Below are 14,026 nucleotides of genomic sequence, written 5' to 3'. Positions count from 1 at the left end.
GCGGTTGATAAACTCATGCCGGAATTTTCAACTTTAGAAATTCTTTTTCACTGGGAAAAGTAGTTGGTTTTTTCTGGGCTCTGAATGTTTTCACTGCATTTTAAGAAGTAACTACCAGCCGGCAGTTTAAGATGGTGCACATGACATAAGATGTCAGTTATTCTAAAACAATGTTTTTATGTGTGCTTTCTTTCTTCTGACCTTAATTTACATTGGATCCAATTGAACATTTGGAGAATATCTTCTCTATTAGGCGGTGTTCACAACACTTTGTTGCTGGCGGACACGCATCAGCACACAGCTTGAAGGACAACCAGACCCAAGTGTATAAAACTAGCACTAATTCGATAACCTTTCGTCACAACTTAATTATTAAAAAAACATTGATTGCCAATAATTGGCGCAAATTAATTATAGATTCTTAACCAGCGAGATTTAAACCTAAAAACGAAAATTTTCCAAGTAAGAAAGCGTGCATGTGTAGGCGTATACACGCACATAATATGTATATGTTTATGTACCTGCGTGTGCGCTTGGTATGTTTGCATGATTTTAGAGTAGGTAACACCTAGGTCTTTATATTTTCAACAATAATATTAAAAATTGTAATTTTTTTTAAATATAGCGGAATTTTTTTTTTATCTTATGGATGTTCTAATTCAGCTGTATTTTAATTTTAAGTTCAATTATATTCCACTGTGTAGGTGTTGTGTTTCTGATGTACTAGTTAAGTTTTGTTTTTGTTCACTGTAAGTATCTGGTTTGCTTGTATTCGTGTGTTGGCCAGCTGTGGATGTGCCCACCTGCTGTGGTTTCTCCTCAAGTAGAGCTCGCCTACTTTTATGTTAGCGAGGGGGAGTGCCCAGGTTCTTTGCAGTGACCATTATTGGACTTGTTCTTGTCTTTGTTTTATTTTTTGTATTGTCTTTCATTTCCTGCTTTTGTACCTATCTATGTGTGTCGCGCCCCAGGCTGTTGGTGGGCATCTTACGAACATAAATAAATAATGTACAGGTAGAAAAAAAAGCTTGCATTTTCGAATAGACGCGCTACTTGAAAGGATATCAAAGCTGCGATATGAAAGCATTAACATTAACGTCAAACAATTTCTAAACCATTACGAATTTTTTTTTCTGGATTCCATTTTCAATTTATTTCACCTAAGGTAAAATAATTCTCTCTGAGACTTTCGGTTCCTTTGCAAACACGGTTTATTTACAGAGCACCGCCAGCAGAACAGACTTGGGCATCCATAACCTGGGAAAGCGGCTTCGCTCAACCGTAACAGCTGCTGCCGATGTATTTATGTGCCAATGTTGTTTCTTAGGGGCAGCGGTCCATTTCTCCCGGCTGCTGGACCTCGAAGAACAATACCAGTCTCAGCTTAGTGGACTCGTATATATAAAAGACATTACCTATGTTATTTCATTTGTGACGTTTCGTTTTTGTATTTGTCAACTCTTGGAAACTCTGCATTCCTGTGTTGACTACAACGTAAAATTGCGATTGTATGGAGAAAAAAAATGGGTGCGTGTACTTGTGTACGCGCGTGAGAAGTTATACTTCTTTGGCATCATTAAAAATAGTTTTTAATTGCATGCAAATACTTAATTACAATAAAATAATAAAAGGGCTGGAAAAAGATAGTCAACACAGTCAATAAAGTAGAATTTAAATTTAAAAAAAAAAAATTAGAGAATAATAAATATTTATGACATATTTTGTACTAAATATTATAAGATTCTTAATTTGAAAGATTTATTATTGATTATTTAATATTTTAAAAGAAAATAAATAAATTTAATAATAAATTCAAAAATTTAATTTCAGTTTATTAATTTTTTAAATATTTATTATTTTCTTAATTTAATAATCACTTTTCATTTTTATCAAAAAGTTTTCATTAAATTTGTTTATTAGTTTTTATAAATATTTATTATTAATTCAATTTAATAATAAATATTAAAAATTAATATTTTAATTTGATGTTCGAGTTTAATCTTTATCAAAAAATTTTTATTAAATGTTTTGTTAAATTTATTTCTTTATTTTGTAAATATTAAATAACCAATAATAAATATTTAACATTTATAATTTAATAATATTTAGTATTAATTATATTAAATGAGAATATTTTAATTTATATCAATAAATAATCCATACAGATAGTTAACCACAATAATTATATTGGAGCACTTGAAAAAGTATATGAGCACAATTTTTTTACTAATATTTACGAATAGTAAATAATATTAATCAAAATATTCAATTTAAATCACTACGGAATATAATTTATTAGCACATATATAATTCGCACTTGTATGAAACTAAAACACGTGTTGTGAATGTAGAAACTAGAAACATGTGGATAAATATTATAAATATGAAAACAGTGATCAGAGGCGACGAGCGTGCCAACATGCGCGACTAATAGAGGTTCTATTTCTATTTTGTTGGTAGGTTTTTTTCGAGACTTAATGAGCGGTTTAGCGGGCAGCTTCAACCTGTTAATTTTGTGTTACAGTGATGCGCGCGCATCTTAAAATTTCACTATCATTTTTTCATAATGCGCCTAAAGAAGTATAACTTCATAAAATCTCCCGAAACGCAGGTACTAGAAAAGATATCTCAAGATACAGCTCGTGTTGCAGGGTGTCTTGTAAAAAAGTAAATTTCAATGAATGCAATGTAAGTGGAATAAATTAGACACATTTATTCATAAATATTTACAACACAGGGCGTAACCCTCATCTCGCGAGGCAAGAGTTAGTGGCTCCATCCTGTTGCCAAATAAAGTTTACAGATTTACCCTCTATTAATTATAAAAAGAGCCATTCCTTCGCGCTGCAAGCGAGAAAACAAAAAAAAAACAGTATTCGCGCATGCACTTATCTAAAACTGTTATAGTTACCTTTTACCTGTGACCTACAACGCTCGCAGTTGATACTATTAAAAATTCTATAACTGGGACATTATTTTACGGACTTTTTTTGAATATTGCATACTTGTCAATGAAAATAATTTACACCGAATACATGAACTAAGTAACTAACGGGTGCCTAAGTATTAATATATATAGTTCTTCTACGAACTAATAATGTTCACAGGCTTTCACGGCCATTGTCTGAAGTAGCTTGGCTTCTGGGTTGTAGCCGCGTCCTTGGCAAAATATTCACCAACGTTTCGATCAACATTGCAGTCCCCATCATCAGGGAGCAGTTACCTACTGAGACCTACTGATGGGGAATGCAATGTCGACCGAAACGTCGGTGAATTATTTGCCAAGGACGCGGCTACAACCCAGAAGCCGAGCTACTTCTTCTACGAACTATTGATATTTCAGGTGTAGGAGAAACTAACTGGTAACTTATTCTCTTCTATTCTCTTCTCTTCTCTTCGTGTTCGTGCTTTCATACACGAAGTCGCGCTGACCACACCGGGTCTCTCTCGGCCGCCACAATCATCTTCGCTCCTCTTGCTCTTGAGCAGCAGGGTCCGTGGAGGGGGAGGGGGGATCTGCGACAAACGGTCGCCACGCACGACCTGTGCAAACAACCTTCCCCTCCCTCCCTCCCTCATCCCCCTGGCGAGATGAAACCGCTCTCTTCGTTTTGAGAAACGGCGCAGAATTTTCCGCTCTGGTCCAGTCCTGTCCGCGGCAGGCTTTCTGGCTCAGCTCAGAAAACAAAGATTTCAACCTCGAAATAATTTGTCCAAAGCTGAATTTTCGCACATTGGTAGAATCTATACTATGCTTAATGACATACTGAAAGTGTTCCGCCGAAAACTTGCAGTTAAGACCTAGATGAAGGCGACATACAACAGTCCATCTCCATCTAGGACTTAACTGCACGTTTACGCGCAAGGGCTACAGCGGCAAACCTTCTGTATGTAGTTCAGCACAGTCGACTCTACCACTGTGCGAAAATACACATTTGGACAAATTTTTTTCGAGGTTATGGTATTGAAACTATCCAGGAATACATTTTGCAAGCTTGAATAGTCATAATAAAATATTATAAAAACTTTAAAAATACCAATTTTTTTTATCCAGGAAAATATTTTGGAATAAACATGGTGTCAAAGATATTTAAACTTTTTTTTGGTTCTCTAAATCATCGCGGCGATATCATTTAAGTATTTTTCAAGCTAAAAGTTTCCGTACAATAGATTAGTTACAATTAACCAGACATATTTTAAAACACATATTGTAACACTAAGTATATGTATGTACATTTGTTTTTGCTTAAACAACAGAAATCAGTCTGTGAATATTTCATACAAACAATTCTTAACCTTATTGAGCTGATACAAAACTTAATATGTTACAGTAAAATTTTAATCCCGAAATTCTTTTATGCAACATAACTTCGAATAAGATGTAGGCTAACCATTTTTTTTGTCCTTACAGTATGATTAACTTAAGTTGACATTATTTTTATGACTATAAATTATAACATAGAGTATTAAAGGATATTTGTACTATTATGAAGTCTATTTTGTCACCACTGCCCTTATTACATCCCCCGATGTTCGCGAAAGTTAATATATACGGGTGGGTCGCGCGGGTCAGACATGTTTCGATATTTCTGAGACTTCCACAGATGGCAGCACTGTGTTTACACATTTCCGTTCCAATCGACTTCCGTCCCACTCACGACACTACACCAAATTCCGTGCACCTAGAGCTGAGACGTTTACACATAAAAAAAAACAGACATTAGCACGAAAATAACGTCATAACTTCAAACATTCGCAGTGTCTTGACTCTTTTTTTTGTATTGTTTGTAACTAAACTCTACTGCTCTTATAACCTTTTAAAATATATCACTCTAAAACTTTTCATAATTACACATTTTAAATTTAAATCATGAATGTGTTCTTTGTATTTATAACTGTATCGACATTCACACCATGTTTCTCTTGGAATACAAGCCCAGTGTTTAATTGTTTTATTTTTATGTTTGTAATTTTATTCCCGTGAGTGTTTGAATGTTTCGAATTGTAATTTTGAGCATATAATCATCTAGTAATATAACTGATTGATAGATATATATGTAAGTTTGGCCAACGTAAAAGTAACAACAATTGTTTTCTATGTATTTCAGTAAGAAAACAGCCAAACAAAGAGGTCGCACGAAGGCACGCAGCCACCACCTGCCGGGATTAATTAACTCAGTACTTCCCTCGGGCGCAGAAGCCAGGGAAGTGAGTTGAGAGTTGTAACTAGTTCTGTTCCGAACAAGAGCCGCGTGTCGCCGCTACAAAACTACAAAACCTGAGGCGCGCCTGTCGCATACTTATGCGCCTCGCGAGTTCCCTGAATCCCGGGCCGTTCCCTCGCTCCGGCCTCAGCAGTGCTGATCCTGCAGGATCTCCTGCTGATCCTGCAGGATCTCCCCCCCCCCCCCCACTCCCGCTGCGCGTGGCTCTCAGAGCAGTCGTCTCTCAGAAGCCTCGGGAAAAATCCACGTAACTTAGGACATTATAAATCAGACGATCATAACTTAGAACCACACAACGCCGAAAACACGCTACATTACAAAAGTCGCAGTTTAGAAACACACACAACTAAAAACTTCCATAGCTTAGAAATTCGTAACTTGTGAACACTCGACCTAGAACGATCATAACTTAGAAACAAACAACGCCTAAACACGCAACACCAAAACAGCACATAACTTAGAACCTTCGCAACTTAGAAACACGCAACTTAGAACTATCATAACTAAAGGGGAAATATGAAACTTAGAAACACTCAACGCCAAAACCCACAAATTAGATACCTCAAATTCAGAAAGATCTATCTTGTGTGTTTCTAAGTTGTGTGTTTTTAAGTTGTGATAGCAACCCGCGCCGAACGCGGAAAGTATTGCCTCGAGACACTTTGAAAAAAAAAAACCAAACACATCGCAATTTTTTATGTGTAACACCTTAACTCTCGGTATAAGGCATTTGGTGGATGAAGTTTCGTGAATGCGATGGAAGTCAAGGGACGGAAATGTGTAACAACCACGGTGCTGCCTTCTGCGTTGAATGGTGTGAACCAAAGTTCACAAGGACAAAGGGAAACTTTAGAGTATTAACTGTTCATTAAATTTCAACTGAATGGACAGTATTTTAATAAAATTCATTGTTGAAAATCAGGTGCAAAGCCGGAGTTTAGTCAAATTTTTCCAGTCTTTTTCGCTTTTATTGGAACCGTTTCATGTTACTGTTTAAAAATTATGCTTGCTATTCAATAGTGAACGTAGTTGCTCCAGCAACGAACTCTAGCTACGTAAGTGTGGTCCGCGTCAAGAAGTCTATTTCGAAAAACACAACTGGCGAATACATCACGCTTGGCATTAGTTTGATTTAATTAATTCTACTAGAAGTTCGCCCTACACTGAAGCCTCATAAATTTTATGTTTATTGTGCAGGTAATTAGGTCTGCTGAACAAATTTAGTATCTACTTACTTGCTATCGGAACTTATGTTTATGCTTGTCTGCGAAACCGTAATATATAGTAATTCCGCCTTGGAGGTACAGATTTACAAAACATGTGTTATGTGACGTGATTATTTCAGTTTCACGTTTGAAGGTGACAGCCGGTGAAAGCTGTTCAGGGCTTGTTGGAGCGACTCTGCAGGTGGTGGTTGTTTATGCATGGGGCCTCCGGGGCTGTGTCTGTGTTCGCCCCCCGGGTCCTGGGTGGCTGGGGGGGGGGACTTTGAAGGCCCCGGCTGCGGGACTTTGAAGGCCCCGGCGCCAAAGCCCCCGGCAGGTTCCTTCGACCCCGACACTGCGTAGCGCGGTGCTAATAGTGCTCCACCCCCCGACCCCCGTCTCCAGAGACAGACTGCACAGCCGTCGACACACGAGCTTCAACCATCCCCCCGTCCTGGGTCCGCTTTGAGTCACGGAGCTCGCTCGAGGCGCTTCGCTCTTCTCTTGTGAATCACAGATAACTCATGGACTTCTAAACTTGTGCTCATTGTATTCATGCTTGGCGCTTAACTTGACTTTGGTTGTTTGCGCATGTGCGTTTCTACGTAAATTTCTTATTATATACACATATTCTATATTATCTTAACGTAATTTTCACCAGTCTTACATATATATATGTTGTACCTGATTTAAAGTCCGTAATTGTGCTTTACCTTCTGTGCCTGTGATGTTTTTGGCACATTAATAAATGTGCACATAGTTGTGTTAAAGGGAATGCTTGAGTATCGACATAAATTCGACACACTTTTACAGGCCCTCTCTAATCCAGCTTAGAGCCCTGTGTTAGGACTGTTCGATCGCATTTTGGAGGGTTGTCAGCGATTCCCCCCCCCCCCCAACCTTCACAAAGAAGGGTTCTTCGTAGACACTCCACCGAGTTATGTGATCCATTACAGGGAAGACACGCACGGAAGTAAAATGAGAGTTTTTTTGGTGTCGTCTTTACAACGTTACCAAGTTTAAAAAAAAAAAAAATCGAGATGGTTATCGTGAATTCATGTTCAGAGTAAGTAAATAAAGCACTTGTTGACAAATATCCGTGGATAATTTTTGACCAGCATTCTTGTTAAAATTTAATAGGAACATTACTAACCGAGTACCCGTGGCCTAATGGAGCGCTCTTTGACGTCTTAAGAATACTTTTTCCGTTATAAGCTAACAAAGTGTCGATTGTTACGTTTTAGCTGCTTACCTAACATTTAAAAAATCTGTGATAAAACTGTAAGTTCTCAGTCAAAGACATCGGCTACGTAAAGGAATAACTGTTATTAACATGAAATAAATTTATACAACTTCATTATTGTGTCAAAATACTCGAATGGCCAAATACATTAAACACTAAATTATCATAAATTGCTTTCAGAGAAATTAAATTACGATATGAAGTAGCCAGCTGGATTGACTTTTAACCCGGAAAGTTTCAATTCGGTGATAAATTAACTTCTCCTTTCGGGCAGGCAGTCGGAATGATGTAGATGAGGAAATTTGACAGGTAATTATGGAAAAAGGGAAAGGAACAGATATATATATATTGATTTCTCTTAAAAAGTTGTGAATAAATTTATTTAACAGGACTTTCAATTACCTAATACGAAAGTGTTTATAATACATTTTGGTAATTAGTTTTTTTCATATATGTTTGAAATTGTGTTTGTAATACATGTTTGTTTTTCATTTTATTATTCATGTTTTTTTCAGGAAACAACCAAACATATTATCAATGATATTTTTTGTATAAGGTCTTTCTTCAAATGTAAACCGTTTCTTTAAAGCTCTTTAACATATGAACGATTCAATATCTAGACATGCACCTAGGTTGAGTGTTTTCACGCCGCTTAGACACACAAGATCTCGTGACTAAACTGGCATTGCAAGCCGCATGATGTGTTTTCTATAGATGTGAAAGGTTTTTGTGTTTGTAATGCAAAACCATTAGATTTCATCTTGGAAATATATCTGAAAATGACTTCAAACAATTTAAACACAATAGAAGCACATGCAGTAGGCCTACAACTAAAATGTTAATTTCTAAGCCATGGAATGATAGCGTTACTGCTTCAAGGGTCGCACCTACCAACGGTGTGAAAAACTTTAGAAGAACCTGCGTGATTTGAAAACTCAAGTTACATGAATGGTGTCTGTTCACAAAAATCATCTAAGAATAATTTAAAGTTTGGAATTGCAGTAATTTTTACAAATTTAGTTTTTAAACTATATATTTTTTAGAGTTAAACTGGCTAAATACGGTTGACTTTAGAAATTTTTTTTTGACATGACACTCCCATTATATATTTTCAAAGCACTCAAGGGACTTAATTGCAATACACCTTTATCTTTATTTCTCAGCCATGTTATGTTATGTTTACCGCTAAATATATCATAGTTGCCCTATGCACGACGAAAATACTAGGCAACAGTTCATAACCTTGCGCTTAGAGGCGATAACGTACTGTAAACACCGGCGAGCGTCGCACTTATCCTCCCGCCCCACTAAGTGCCGTCTGGCAGAGGCGACTACACGTCAGTCCAGGGCACGTTGCACGTAAGGGCGACGAGGTGTTGGTTGCTCCAGGCGGTGTCGCCTTTAGCACCGCCGCACCTGCAGCTCTCTCACACCTCCACTCAGAGGACAGAATACGGACTCGAGAACATAATTATCTGCCGAGCTCGGCGGCGAAACCCGACAAAACAGCAGCTGCATCGGGTACGAGATCCAGTTTCGCTAAAGAAAATGTCCATTAAAAGAAAACACGGAAAGAGAAAACACTTTCCCAAGCATGACCTTAGGCGTTCAAAGGTCAGGTCAGGTCAGGTGCAAGCATCGCCTCGTAAGAGCAACGGTCTGGTTAAAACCCACTCGAAATACGTACACATACGCAATTATCTGAATAAAGCAGTAGTTCCCTGATATCTTAAACAGTCTCTCATTTCCGTTCTAATTTCCACTTGTAAAATGAAACGTGTAATTCTGCGAAATACTTATTCCGAACTCGACCACTTGGTAATGTTAGCTGGTGTCTCATTAAGCGAAACACTCCTGACGTACAACTTGAGCTTCCAGAACGCTTAAGTAGGGAAAATTTTTCTGGCATTGGCTTGTTTAACTCATTAAAAAATAATTATCATTTAAAAAGAGTGTTTCCGTGGAGTCTACTTGTGACTAAAGTCAAACTTCTTACTGATTAGGCATAGATAGAGATAAATTATTTACATTGTGGCCGGCAGGGCCACATTTTTACTTGTAATTTATTTTTGTTGCTGGTCTCTAGTTTTATATGGTTTTTATTTCACGTATTTTTACGCCTTTTTTAATTAATGTTAATTTATCTGTAAATTTTTTTAATTATATTTGTTTCTGTTAATTAGTTATACGCAGTTTGGTAGCTATCGATTATGAGTTTAAGAATATCGATTGTGTTTCACGTAAATACCACTTGGTGAGCGCCCGGCGGTTGGCTGATGACGTCAGACATTCGGCTTGCCGGGAAGAAAAATTCAGCTGGGGCCGGGTAATGAGTTTGTGCCGAGCGACCGTCGAGGACAGAGCCATGTGACGGCGCGGACTGGTATGCCGGACGGCAACGGGCGACGAAGAGTATTGGGTTGGAGGCTCCACGATGGGTGACAGGGCAAATGGATTGCCCTGTGGTACAGAAGAAATCAAGGTAAAGAGAGGCCGCGATTTTGATTTTTACCCTCGTGGTGCTGCACTGGTTTTTGGCAAACCTAGTGAACTGTGTATTTTCCCATACTAAATTTTATTTGGACGGAACTTTTATTAGCCTGTTTGGTGAAGAGGCCCATTTGTTTCACACGTTGTTCCAGTGTGGGATTTTTTAATAAGGTCGCCCGTTTGCCTGTAGTTGTAATAAAAGTATAAGTTTGGAAGAAACGAACATTTTGCAATTTGTTTTTGAGACTTGGTCTTCGGAATTTGCATACTTAAAGTTGCATTTAGCTAATATATCAGCTTGTGCAGTATTATTAAATGTATGCGATCGGTATTGGACTACATGCGCAGCCTGATGTTGGTTGGTGCGGCCATTCTACGTTTTTATAAAATCATTGGCAAGTTAATAAAGAAGTAAGACTTTGTTTGAAGCTGATGATAAATACTTCTGTGGTAACATGGTTATGTTACGTGAAGAGTTTTTGCTACATTTCCCTTAAAAATAAGATAATTTTTTTTTGGTCATCGTTCACGCCTTTGTGAATTCGTACCTATGGCCCGGCGTGGCATTAGACTCTGGAGTTGGTGAGGAAGGTCAGGAAGCCAGCGCACGCCTAGGATATTAACTTTGTTTTTTTTGGCAAGTCTTTAGCAACGAACATCTGAAGAAAGACTAAACCGTTGATTGAGAGTTTAAGAACTTTATTTAAATAATTTGTTTGTACTTCAGTATTATTTTTGTAGATTTTTTATATATTTGTATTGATTGTCTTGTTTGATTTTTGGTATTAGGGCAGTCGGTAAATTTTGATATTTTATAGTGGCCACGCCTCACGCCCTTATATATTTTTATACTTGTTGTTATCAGTATTTATATTTTTACGATTTTTTAAAGGTTATTGTTAGTATCGCAAATGGGGATAAGATGCTGCCATTATTAACGTCAGCTTTTGTAACTAAGCTTGTATGGTTATGTATAGTAAAAATTATTTTTGCAAATTTCTATTTTTTTAATAACATACGTCCAAAGTCTTGCCTCTTGTTTGTTTAATGGTTACTCTACTATTATATCCTTTGAATTTTTTTGGCCTGACCCCTGGGCAGTGGTGTGGGGAATTTATATTGTTTAGCTTTTTATGCCTGGTTTTAATATTTATTTTTTCCCTTCGCGCCCAGAGTGAGTCGGGGACGCAACCCCTCTTCCAATTAAGGAGGAAGAAGGGTTACAACATTATCAATCATATTATTCACATAAACATACATGCAACTTATAAAGTTAACTACACAAATAAATAACTCTTTTTCCACACAAATAAATAAATTGTAGATACTTTAAATTAAATAAAAGAGGCAAAATAGCATCATCGTTAGCCGTTACGAAAACTGAGGAGAAAATAATTACAAGCAGGGTTACGAGAATTCTGTAGCATCGCTGCTGCGTCATTTCTACCTCTCCCCTGCCGTCGCCAGTTATCTTTGCCCTCGGCGGGTTCGAACCGAGGACTACAAGCTCCAAGACATGAGTTATAACGTCTTATAAATCGATGAACGCCGGCTGCACGCACGAGAAAGCATGACTCATTGTCACGTTCCGCCTGAGCCGAGCGTGCTAGGACCGGCCAACCACCGTGCAAGAACATCTTCTATAACATCAAACAGGTTAAGGCGGGCTTTTTAACTAATAGTTCGTGATTATATTTAAACAAGATTATTTAAATTAAATTTGCAAAAAAACTGTAAATAATATTTGAAAATTAAAAAGTATGCAATTATTCATCAATGTTTTCTTATGACGTTATCACGAAAAATTATCGTCCGTAAACCGGCTTTACAACCACCTTTTTTTCGATTTCTTTAGTTAAAAATTAGAGATTTTCAATATGGTGGATGTGATGTCGTTATTCAAAATGGCGGGTTCCAAGATGGCTGCGGGGTAAAAGAATATCCAATATGACGGCCGGGGTCAGTGTCGAAATCAAAGGTCAAGGTTTGAAGGTTAAAAGTCACTGTGATCCAAGATGGCGGACACCATGTGGCCCTGGACCTGGAACGATGTTGGTATACTACTTGTGACACTGTTTCTCCGAGTGGCGCGAGGAGCTAGCCCCGTGGGTCCCGTGTGTTCGCAGACAGTGTCGGTGGCCGTGTCTGTGCTGACCTTGACCTTCATCTCGGTGGACCGCTGGTACGCCATCTGCTTCCCCCTGCAGTTCCGCTCCACCACCAAGCGCGCCAAGGTCGCCATCTTTGTCATCTGGCTGCTGGCGCTCTCCTTCGGTCAGTGTGGGAACCACGAGCACGGACACTGTGGGACGTGTCGGCTCCTTTGCTTCCAACACTTCCTGAGTTCATTCATATGATATATGTCGATACCGGAAAAATTCGCGGATTCATTTCGCGTTATGCTAGAATCTAAAGTCTATCCTAGAGGTAAATGAAAGCGCGAATTTTTCCAGTCTCTAGATATATGTAACATACAATATGCGAGGCTGTTTGTACTAAACATGCTCTCAAATAATATATATATATATATATATTTAAAATTAAAGACAAATTGTAATGCCAGTCCTAGCACGAACTGCCGTCTCGACAGAAGTTAAACGGAGTCTCTGGGTCTCACGGTATGTCCGGGTGTTGAACAGGGCCCGTGAACTCTGCGATGCTGTCCTCCTGTCTTGCGCACACGCTGTATATACACGGGAAGCTTTCTTTTCACAGACGAGAGAACCAAACGCCCGATCATGCATTTTCGATTATTTTTTTTGTTCATTGTAAATAAATATGGCGGTGTTGATAAAAGGATACTAAATGTCAATTACGTTAGGTTAGCTACATTATAAATACTTTTAAAAAATTCTGGACGGTTGATTTGGTTAGGATAGCTACATTAAAAATACGGGGGAAAAAAACATGATCTTCGGGGAACATCGGGTTTTGGCTCTCTCGTCTGTGAAAAGGTTTCCCATACACTCCCCTGCCCCGTCTGACCACACACTAGGGTTTATCGCTGCGCAGTTGTTCTCGGACCTCCTCACTCGCCGCCTAAGTTACACTAGGCGAGTTCCGCCGCCTGACTACCCCTCCGTGCTGTGAGGACCGTCACGCAAACGAGTAGCGGAGTAACGGGTGGGCTACCCGTTGTAACAGCACGTGTTCTTGACGTGATAACGTCTTAGAAATCGACGAACGCCGGCTGCACGCACGAAAAAAGCATGACTCATTGTCACGTTCCACCTGAGCCTTGCTTGCAAGAACCGGCCAACCACCGTGCGAGAAACATCTTCTATAATATCAAACAGGTTAAGGCGGGCTTTTTAACTATTTGTTCGTAATTATATTTAAACAAATTATTTAAATTAAATTTGAAAAAAAATTGTAAATAATATTTGAAAATTAAAAAAGTATGCAATTATTCATCAATGTTTTCTTATGACGTTATCACGTAAAATTATCGTCCGTAAACTGACTTTACAGACAAACAACCCCCCCCCCTTTTTTTTTTAAAAAAATCATGTGCTTAGAACACGAAATAATAGAAGTAAAATAACAAAAACCTTAATGTTCGTTCACGCGCGCCAGTTGATTTCATTTTCTTCCCACTGCTGTTGAGTCACAAGTCGTCTTGCTAGACGTATAGCCACTGAGTGTCACGCAAGTGGTCACAAGTACGAACTGCATTGTGACCTTTACCGCTGTCGGGTGGTGTCTGGTAGAGTGGTAGGTGGTCAGCCACTGGAACTGACCAGCACGCGGGAGCCGGTGGTAAGTCGACACCAGGATGTCCGCTCTTGTCCTAGCGCCACAGTCGCTGGCCGGGAGGGGGGGGGGGGGCACCCGGGTTGCCATGGAGACGGCGTGGGCTGATG

The 14,026-nt window shown here is 38.6% G+C and overlaps 1 protein-coding gene across 1 annotated transcript in view; it reads left to right on the top strand.

The window, feature by feature from the left end:
- Window positions 1–14,026, top strand: part of LOC134536274 (orexin receptor type 2-like) — a 201,560-nt gene that overhangs the window by 164,075 nt on the left and 23,459 nt on the right. Inside the window, exon 2 of the mRNA XM_063375997.1 lies at window positions 12,290–12,437. Within this exon, the coding sequence (XP_063232067.1) occupies window positions 12,290–12,437 (148 nt within the window). The remainder of the gene's footprint in view (window positions 1–12,289; window positions 12,438–14,026) is intronic.

Source organism: Bacillus rossius, chromosome 10, assembly GCF_032445375.1.
Source record: "Bacillus rossius redtenbacheri isolate Brsri chromosome 10, Brsri_v3, whole genome shotgun sequence".
NCBI classification, from domain to species: Eukaryota; Metazoa; Arthropoda; class Insecta; order Phasmatodea; family Bacillidae; genus Bacillus; species Bacillus rossius.
The sequence above is the reverse complement of the archived record's forward strand: the minus strand, read 5'-3'. Positions and strand labels throughout refer to the sequence as shown.